This window comes from Gambusia affinis, linkage group LG20, assembly GCF_019740435.1.
Source record: "Gambusia affinis linkage group LG20, SWU_Gaff_1.0, whole genome shotgun sequence".
NCBI classification, from domain to species: domain Eukaryota; kingdom Metazoa; phylum Chordata; class Actinopteri; order Cyprinodontiformes; family Poeciliidae; genus Gambusia; species Gambusia affinis.
In genome coordinates, this window is record NC_057887.1 from 14,779,155 (window position 1) to 14,789,190 (window position 10,036).

At 37.1% G+C, this 10,036-nt stretch overlaps 1 protein-coding gene across 1 annotated transcript in view; it reads left to right on the plus strand.

Moving 5' to 3' along the window:
- Positions 1 to 10,036, plus strand: part of LOC122823803 (proteasome activator complex subunit 4B-like) — a 46,939-nt gene that overhangs the window by 25,377 nt on the left and 11,526 nt on the right. The window contains exons 25-36 of the mRNA XM_044103807.1: positions 309 to 407; positions 508 to 570; positions 676 to 771; positions 869 to 1,000; positions 2,623 to 2,832; positions 2,926 to 3,062; positions 3,287 to 3,340; positions 4,645 to 4,774; positions 7,402 to 7,483; positions 8,267 to 8,420; positions 8,886 to 8,952; positions 9,054 to 9,179. Coding sequence (XP_043959742.1) covers positions 309 to 407; positions 508 to 570; positions 676 to 771; positions 869 to 1,000; positions 2,623 to 2,832; positions 2,926 to 3,062; positions 3,287 to 3,340; positions 4,645 to 4,774; positions 7,402 to 7,483; positions 8,267 to 8,420; positions 8,886 to 8,952; positions 9,054 to 9,179 — 1,350 coding nt within the window. The remainder of the gene's footprint in view (positions 1 to 308; positions 408 to 507; positions 571 to 675; positions 772 to 868; positions 1,001 to 2,622; positions 2,833 to 2,925; positions 3,063 to 3,286; positions 3,341 to 4,644; positions 4,775 to 7,401; positions 7,484 to 8,266; positions 8,421 to 8,885; positions 8,953 to 9,053; positions 9,180 to 10,036) is intronic.

Consider the following 10,036-nt stretch of genomic DNA (forward strand, 5'->3'; position numbering starts at 1 on the left):
AGCATGTTTGGTCAGCTGGTTTTCACGCTGTATGCAAAACAACAAGTGTTTTGTTGTTGACTTACATTCAGAAACCACTTGCTGGATGATGAGAAGTCTACAAGAGTCTCCACTTCTGCTTTTCAAAGATGTATGCATCTGTTTGGAGCCATTTTTACCTGGGTGTAAAATCGAGTTTTGGGGGTGTGACCAGCAGCAGCTTATTTGGATTTAAAGTGACAATAGGCCCCAAAACAGCTCATCCTGAAAGGATGTGTGTACACTTTTGAGATCTGCAAAGGGCTCACTGTGCTCCATTTTGCTTGCAGATCGTCAGTGACCTCATGTTTTTCTGTGGCACACACAAGAAGGAGTTTGACTCACAGTGGAAAAGCTTCACTCTTGTCAAGAAGTCAATGGAAAACAGGGTGAGCTGGTGGAATGACAGGTTTAGGCCTGCTTACTGTCATCAGTTTCAATAAGTAACTTACAGAATGATTTAAACGCCTTGCCTTTTCGTTTTTACAGCTTCTTGGGAAAAAGCAGCATATCAGAGCACTGCTCATCGACCGGGTTCTGCTCCAGCATGAGGTTCTCAACGAGAAACACACGCATGCCCGAAAATAAATCTTCTATATTTTCTAGTGGTGAAAATTGTATTTATTTATTTATTTTTTTGTTCTTCCTTGCGAGCAGATGAGAAAACTGGTGGTTGAGGGCAGTGAATACAAAGTGGTTCATCAGGAGCTGCTCTGTGATCTGCTGCTGCTTTCTACCAGCACGTACAGCCAGGTAGAAAACTAAATTCAGAACAACGTCTGGCTCCCATTTTCGCATGAATGCTGGGGTGAAACTGGAGCTAACTGTGCAAACGCTCATATTCCTGCAGGTACGTAGCAGAGCGCAGAGCGTGCTGATGACAGCGATGGGAACCTATAGCTTCTCTTATAGAGACATGATTCCCCGTATGTTACAACTGCTGTCTCCACAGAACACCGCGGGCACGGAGCAGCAGTTCAAGGTACTGGGAACACACACGCCCAACACGTGATTCCTCAGAGCTGCGTCTCTCTCTGGTGCTGAATATAAAAGACATGCTAAACTGAACCATCTTAGTATTGATGGCTTTGTTAGTGTTACTGAAAATGGTAATTCTGTGGATTCTGCCCTGATTTTGCATGTTTACAACCAGATGTTGAGGCTGGAAGCCTGGTTTTTCTTTTCCCTGCTCACACTTTACTTTACAGTTTTTGCTGAATAAGGTCTAAGACACACAAGTCAGAGATGTTGATACCATATTGATATCTGCTACATCACTGAGGTATAGCCAGATGTCTACAGTTTACACAGCAGCCCAACAGGTGGCAATAATTCACCACTAGCATATTTAACAGAAAAAGAAAAAAGTTCTCATTAGAAATTTAGCTCTGTTGTTGTATCCCTGAACAATAATTCATCCTATTGTGAATAACAACAATGTCATCACACAACTTTTGTTCAATAGTTTTCTGGTTTTGTTTCTCCTTTCCTCTCTATTTAATTTGTGGTCTTGTTGGTGTGTCGTTTCTTTGTCACTGTGTGACAAACACATTTTATTTTATCATTCCAGATCCATTGTGGCAGCACATTTCACTTAGTCAAACAATCTAAGTTATTTACAGAAGGGCATGTAATACCCAGCCACACTGGGAAAGATGATGACATTTAGAAAATACTAATGTGAAACCATGAAATGAACACCAAGAGTCCAGAAGAGTGCTTTAGTAAAACTGTGCTCTGTTCAGCATTAACAAAAAATAATATGGATGTAATGAAATAAGGGTTTCATGGTACGTCTTACTGTTTGGTACATACCTCAGCTTTTACGTGACGTACAGATGAGAAACAGCGACAAAAGTCAATTTTTTTTGTTTTCATTAGCTGTTTTATGACAGGAACTGTAGCTGAATGTGTTTTCACTGAATAGAGCAGAGGGCTTGTTTTCAGAAATTCTGGTAACAATGTTACTGGGTATTGCAACAACAATGCTCTTTGACAGGCGAATAGCTACATAGTGCGGATATGATATGAAAACTGTCAAATTAATGGTGAAAATGTCACATTACTTCCACTCTTCATTTGAGCTAGCTTAAAAGTTAGCATTATTCAAAAATTAATGATATATCTAACAGAATTTTCAATGATTTCTTTGAATTCTGACGGAATCAACGAGGTCTCTCACTCTTTGGTTACCTAGCAACTCACGCACTCTCTGGTTACCTAGCAACAACTTGCTGAGTAAACTTACGCAGCAGCAGTTTAAGGTTTCACTACTTAAAAATGAAAATAAAAAACAAGTGTTGAGTGAAAACTGTGGATAAAACAGAAAAGAGCATCTCATGAGCTTGTCAGTACTTCAAATATTTAATACAAAAAAAGGAATCAATAATTATCAATATCAAACCAATATGAAACGCTTATATCGTGACACACTTTTTGGTCATATTGTCCAGTCTATTGACTGACATTGAGGGATTGTGTTTGTCACATTCAGTTTTGAAATCAAATCTTTATCTCAATGCCTTCACATCACTGATTTATAGGCTGATTATATTTTTAAGGGTGTGTATCCGTTTTACCTCTTTTTGTTCTTCTTTTCTTCAGGGCAGTCTGTACTGTCTCTTGGGTGCTCCCAGTGGTTTCTGTCCAGCAACCACACGGGACTGGGACTGTGTCGGGGAAGTGTGGCCCGCTCTGGTCCGATGCGGGCTATCACACTCGGTGACCCTGGAGAAACCCTCCATTGGTCGACTGTTTGATGACATCATTGATAGGATTCATCGCCTTCACGACACCATTGGAATCTACTTCACTGTGAGACACACATCTATTAACAATCATAAAAACTATCCTTGACTGTGGTCTGTGAACTGTGGGTCTTTCTCCTTTGCCCACCTTCCTGTCTAGGTGTCAGAGAGATGTGTCGAGATCGCCAACCAAATTGCACAATCTAAAAATCCTACACCTTGTTCGAAGCTCCCGTCCAAAGAAGAAATAAAAGAAGGAATTCAGCGGCAGCGAATCAGAAATGTTGTTGCTGCAAGGTAGGAATAAAAAAATAAAAAAATAAATAAAATAGGTGTTAATAGTTTTTACTGTCCAACAGATTTGACATGTTAATGTACTATAGAATTGGGTGAAAAATAGCTGATTTTAGTCAGCTTAAAGGGTACAGAAGACCTAGTGGGAAATTTTGTTGATCAGTTTTTGTTGCTATTATTTGTAGTCAGTTTAATGCTTCTGAACATTGCTTCTTGTTTTCCCACAGGAAATATGAGAAGCTAGTCAATGACTTGTTGGATTGCCTTGAAGACAGAGATCTGTAAGTTGTTTCCTTACATGTACATTATGTGCTGTGTGCACACATAATAGAAATTGAAACAAATGATGCGACTAATAGTGTAATATCTTTTTTTTTTTTTTTTTTTTTACCAAGCATTAGCAATGCTAGCATTAGTAAAGGAACCGTGGTGATTTTAGCTCACAGGAATACAACTTTTTTACAGTATGAAAACTATTTAGGCAATTGCCAGTTGGAGCCCACAAATACATAAAAGCTAGGACTAGCTTTCCTGCAAATCTAGATTCTAGAAGCAACTGGAAGTTACAAAATAGTAGCATTTTAAAACTTAGTGAGACATTTTTTTAAAAGTAGTACCGGTAGGTTAATTTTGGAAAAGTTTCCTATCTCCAAAAGAAGACTTTTGGATAAATAAAAGACACAGCTACATAAATGCTAGCGTTAGCTCTTCAGAAAAGCTAGCTGTGAGAGTAACTGAGAACAGCTGCAGATTAAAACTATTGTAGGCCGTTACTTCAGAAGTTGTGGATTACATACATATTTTATGACTTCAGGTACATGACAACCATTAAGACAGGTAATCATAGCCAAAGGAAAGCTACATAAATGTTAGCAATATCCCTGCAGAAAATAAGAAAACCAGAAAAAACTCCTATAAATGCTTATTTTAAAAGTTTTAGATTGCTTATTATACATTTGTTCTTTTTCTATCACCAATCATTAAGGGGGGAAATGACAATACAGAGGAAGTGTTTCACACTTACTGTATTTTACATTGTTAGCATGAGTACTGCAGCTAGCTTCAACAGGAAGTGAGAACTTTTGTTGCATATGATCATTTGTAGACTTTTACCATGTGGTAATCATTTAGGCAGCTAATAGTTTGAGGAGTAAAAATAACACATTAGCATTAGAAATGTAGCAAAATGAGATGTTAGAGAAAGATAAAAAGTATACATTTCAAACTCTCTTGAGCAGTTGCTTCAAAAATTAAGTGATCCTCATTTAAAAACTTCCAGTTTTTCTAGCGCTTAAAAATGTTTCTGTAGTAGCTATTGAAAGTCACCATGATAGAAATTCATCCAGCAATGACTGATATTCTGACAAGAAACATTAAATACAGTCCTTTATATTGACTACTTTTACCACAACACCCTCTGGAATAATTGCCATCCTACTTATTGGCTCTTGCTAGCGTAGTTGAATGTTCATTTAAAATGTTTTTTTCACCTGAATATGCTTTGTGTTTCACAGAGAATTGCTTTTTTGCTGCCTGAAATTACTTTCTTTTGGCTCTGTGGTCTATATGTCTGTTTTTGTTTCAGACCCTGGAAGTTTGAGCACATGGCCACAGACCTGTTGGCTCTTCTTCTGCGAGACGATCATCCTCTTCCACCTGATGCTGTGCTCTACTTCACACAAACCCTTGTTCACGACTCCATTAGCATACGCAAGGTCTGCATCTCTCTGTGTGCGTCTTATTATTGTGTTTTTCTTCATGGTGTATGGAATCTAAACACTTTCCAGGTATCTGATTTTCCCTCAGGTTATAAAAATGGAAATAAGGTGGCTGAAGTGTTTTTTTTGGTGCTACTTTTCCAGCTGCAACATGATGCCTAGAAACATAAACGCCCTTTACTTTCTTATGCCAGAGCACCTTATCAGCATAGATATTGGAAATCTACTCTCACATACAGATTCAGGTGTTATATGACATAGTTTAAACACAGATGTTCAGCTTTCATACCAACATCATAAAGTTTACACTCGACAGATCTCATTACATTTATCTTCAGCAGTAAATAATATCTAATAACACACAGCAAAGCGTTACTCAAGGTTTATTATGTTAGATCATATCAGATACAATGTAGCAGGAAATTATTTGTGTACACTTGGGTGCAGAGAAAGCCATAAATAGTAAGTGATTCACACTTACTGCATTTTAATTTTGTTTAAGACAAATTTACTCAGTTAATTTTTATTGACATTGCACTGTATTATTTCCCAGTTTCACACCAGTAAGATTGCAGTCAACTCTACAATTATGCAGATAAAAATGTGTTTTAAGGCTGAGATAAATTAAACTTTAATTCAATCTGATCATGACTAAATTTAGAAAAAAAACAACCTATTATTTTAATTAATCAAAATTGATTCATATAAAATTTTATTTATATATTAAAGTATATATAAATAATAGTCAAATAAATAAGTCTTAAGTTTAGGCTTAAACGTGCCTGATCTACAGTAGCAGTTACATTAGGAAGTAGTGCATTCTGGGAGCAGTTTCAGTAAAGGAGCAATCACCCCACTGTTTGTACCTTGACCTTGAGTTTTCTAAGGGGCCTTGATTTGAAGATCTTCACACATTTTTTCTGTTTTGGAAAGAAATCTCATGTTGCAAGACGATTATTTCCTATTTGTTTATACTGCAATGTATCTAAATGCAATATAAACATTTATTTTGAAGCTATTTGCACACATTTGCTCAGCAGTAATGGGTCCAGTTTGCACCGGTGAAAGGGTTTCAGATAAAAATGCAGATCTTCATTAAAGCAATAAAACTCTAAAAACCCTGGATCCTGTTCTGAAGTCGGTGTTAATTTTACAGCAAGCTCCACTGAAACAGACATGATTTGTCCCACTCCTTATGATAGAACCAGAAGAAACAAAGCAGCAAAGTATATCGACTTTATATCTTTTGTTTTATAATGGCCACTAACAGCTGTTGATCATAATTCAGTAATACCAGTTAAATCTTGCATAAAAGCAGCAGCATCAGCATTTTATCAGTGGCACAGCAGATGGCCAAACTCAGCCAGATCACATCTGCTACTCAACGACTCGCTCTTGCTTTTCTGCTTTTGGTTTTTATTCTTACAAGTTGTAAATTTCCTCCTCTTCTTTTGTTGGGTATAACTTGCTTCAAAGTAACCAAATTTAAAACCAAGGTACTCTGCAAACAGAAACAGGGGGAAAAGGCACATAAAAGCAGATAAACTACTGCTCTACTGCAGCACAATAAGCAGTTAATTACAAATGTCAGTAGATTCTAGTTATGTGGGATCTGTACTCATTTTACTCTTTGCTAATTTGTGATGCTTTGCAAGAGTATTAATAACCCTAGGGTTTCATTTTGTCACATTATAACGATAAAATATATATTTTGGTGGGATTTTATGTGGAAGACCAACGCAAAGTAGTTTGTAATTGTGACATAAAAGGAAAAAGTCATATGGTTTTCACAGTTGTTTCTAAGAGGAATCTGAAAAGTGTGGTGGGCATTAATATTCAAACTATACACATGTTTAATATGATGCAGCTAAAATTGCCAATGTTTTTATCTGTTACTACTGCAAAGAGGCATTGCTAGGCATTTTTCCAGTCAAGTAAATTTAGATGATATTGCACCATCGTGTTTTTATTCTTGAAGAAGTAAAATAAGAAACATTTGGAGGTCACATAACAGTCATCCATCTGGAGTCAAACATTCAACTGATCAATATGCCAAAACTTTCAGGAGAATAATGTAGCAAAGAGAGGAAGAAAAAAACCGTAAGGGATTGTGAAGGACAACTAAAAAGAGAAATGTGGTTCTTCGGATTTCAAAAAGTGTACAACAACAGAGCTGAAGCCTGCACTAAAAAGCACGAATTTTGATTGAGAAAGGTGATTTAAAGTTTAGCAGTGATGTTAAAACAAAATGTCTGAATTATATTTGTGATATTCTAGATAGCTTTGTTTAGGAATATAACCAAAAGATATCTGCTAGGGTAAAACCCAGTGATATTTGTTCTCATTCACAAAAATTAACTTTAAATCTATAACACAATAAATAATTCACATACATGTTTTGCCTTATTGTTATTTCCATCAGATAAATTCAGCATTAGACATCTGTTTTTGTTTTTGTTTTTGTATTTTTTCTTTTTTGTGTGTGTCTCTGTGGTTTTCTTTTTCTTTTTATTGGGCTTTTAAGAACGGGGAATAAATTTAGATTTAACATTCTGCATGTGATCGAGAAACTGTTAAGCATTTAAAGCATTTATGATAATCAGTTTAACTTTTCTTTCTGTTAGGTGTCAATCTCAGCCATGGCGGGAATCCTGAAACAGCTGAAGAGGCCGAGAAAGAAAGTGACTGTTAAGCCTTCGGATATCAGTGAGTTTATATGCTCCGAGCTAAAACCACGATCAAATTAGAAGTAGAAAGCTTGATTCTTGTTGGAGAAGGGCTTTAGAAGTAAGTTTTATAACATCATGTTGAGTCTTGCGTAATTTGTTAAACCACAGTGGATTCCCGCCTATATATAGCTGTGTATTTGTTGAGTTTTCTGTGGAACATGACTCCCAAGTCATTTGTGGATTTTTTGTAATGAACATATATAGAACATTTAAAAGAAAATGCAGCTTGGGAAGCTGAAATACCCCGGTGCAACACTACTTGACTCACTCCTGGGATTTGTAGGGGTGCCCTGACATGTACATGATAAGTCAAGCTAGCATAACTGACCAACTTCTCTTTCTCTGGCTATTTTATATTAGAACTTTTTAGTGAATTGTGGTCTTTATCTAATTGTCGTACGTTTGACAATTAATTGGAAAGCACTGGATACATTTTCCTTTTATATATTACATTTAGTATATTTAGTGTGTTGACAGCTTGACAGCTAAAACTGTTAGTTGTCATGGTCGACAAGCAGTTGTTTTGCCCTGCAGCAAGAAACTGGATCTTGATGTTACACTGCAATGTATCTATAAACATGCATATTGTTACAGCTTTTATTTAATAACCTTAATCATGCAAAAAAAATCATCCATTTTGTCCTTTTTGTAGAGTAATTCTGCCTCTGCCGCTGCTAGGTCACCAGGCCCATCCTGCTTTTTGCCTAAGCTGATATGTAAATGCATGTGTTGTAAAATAATGGTTTCTTTTTCTTTTTAGGTGGGATCAATGATCCAGAGGGGATTTGTGTTGGGGATCGTGAGGGAAACTGCTGGCTGCAGTATGACAGCAACAACCTGCCTCTGAGCCAGGAGCAGTGGGACTCTCTGCAGTACGTGGAGAAAACTCACTGGGGCTACTACTCATGGCCGAGGTAAATACAAAATGACTAATTGTTGAGCAAGTGGATTTGGAAACTGGAAGGCGGATTAACTGCTTAGTCGGAAGGAGCAAAATAGCTGATTGACTCAAGTGCCTGTTTGATTTGAGGCGGGTCTTCGTGGCTCTGCAGCCACAGTTATGTCCTACTGACTGCCGGATGACTGATCTGGGTTGGTGGATCACTTGCGGGGGGTTGAACTGACTTCCTGTCACGGCCCGGCCCAGATAAGGCAGAATGAACGACTTACTGCCTACCCCAAATAGAAGAATTGATGCATAGGCAGAGGTTTGGCTGTCTTGGTATGCGAACTGCGTGCTGAGTAACTGACTTTGTAATCATCCATTTATCCTCTCCGCTTATTTGAAGACAGTGTGTGTCTATCCAGAACTTTTTCTCCCTTTGTGTTGTTATCTATAAATCACAGCAGCCTCTTCTTTTGTCTGCCGCTCCTTTCAGAGAAATGATGATCTATGCATCTTCCGAAAAGCCACAAGATGACCTGCCATACGAGGAGATGAGTGAGGTGTGTGCTGATGCTGCACCGCACACATACACACACGCACACAATAAAACAAAGATCTCTCTGTGGCGCTTCGTTGTAGCATTCACTTGTGTGTCAATCAGGGTGAGAAGATCATCTTTGAGTACTTCTCGGACCCTGACTTCATTGACCAGTTGATAGAGTTTCTGTCTCTGGAGGAGCGGAAAGGGAAGGACAGCTTCAACCCGCGCCGCTTCTGTCTCTTCAAGGTGCAAATTTGACCTCTCATCCACTGACAATGTGACAAATACAGAGCAAAAACACAAAATCTTACCAGGTTAGGTTTTCTAGTTCAGGACTGGAACTAACAATTACCTTACTTATATAAATCTATTTATTATTTTGACAATTAAGTGATTAATCAGATAAAAAAAATGGCTACATTCTGCAGATTTATCTTTTAACTACATAAGCCTTTTTATACATTATTTGAAATACAGTAGAACATGTTATCAAACGGACCTTATACGGACACTTTATTCATCAATATGGTCGTTTTGGGTGCGAGTCCCTGACATTTGTCAAATTAAGTGCCAAAAATAACAATAACAGCGTTCCTTTTGTGAATTTAAACCACGCAACGCAAAACTTATGCCACTTCGAGAGCGTTTGGTAGAACATATTTACAGACACAGATGTTTTATCTATATATTGTAAAGTTTTGGCTTTAATTTTTCCTCCATAAATTTAGTTTTTTCAGCAGTTTTGTCTTTTTTTTTAACAATTAATTGATTACTAAATTAGTTATTTCAATAATCCATTAATTACAATTAATTAATGACTTCAGCCCTAGTCTAGTTTCTAGAGCAAATATCTTAGGACACATGAAATAAGACCAAAACTGACTTACAAGACAAAAGATCTTTTTTAATTTAATAAGTTGTTATTCAAAAGTACTAGTTCCAAAGGCTGATTTGTTGACTTTAAACAAACTTCAAATTTCTTGCAGAACTTAGTTTTGTCTTTTTTCAAATGTACTGAAAAACTACCAAAAATACTTGGGTAAGATTTTGTGTTTTTGCCATGTATTTAACGGGGAGGCGCTGCAGCACGGCGCCTCAGGTCA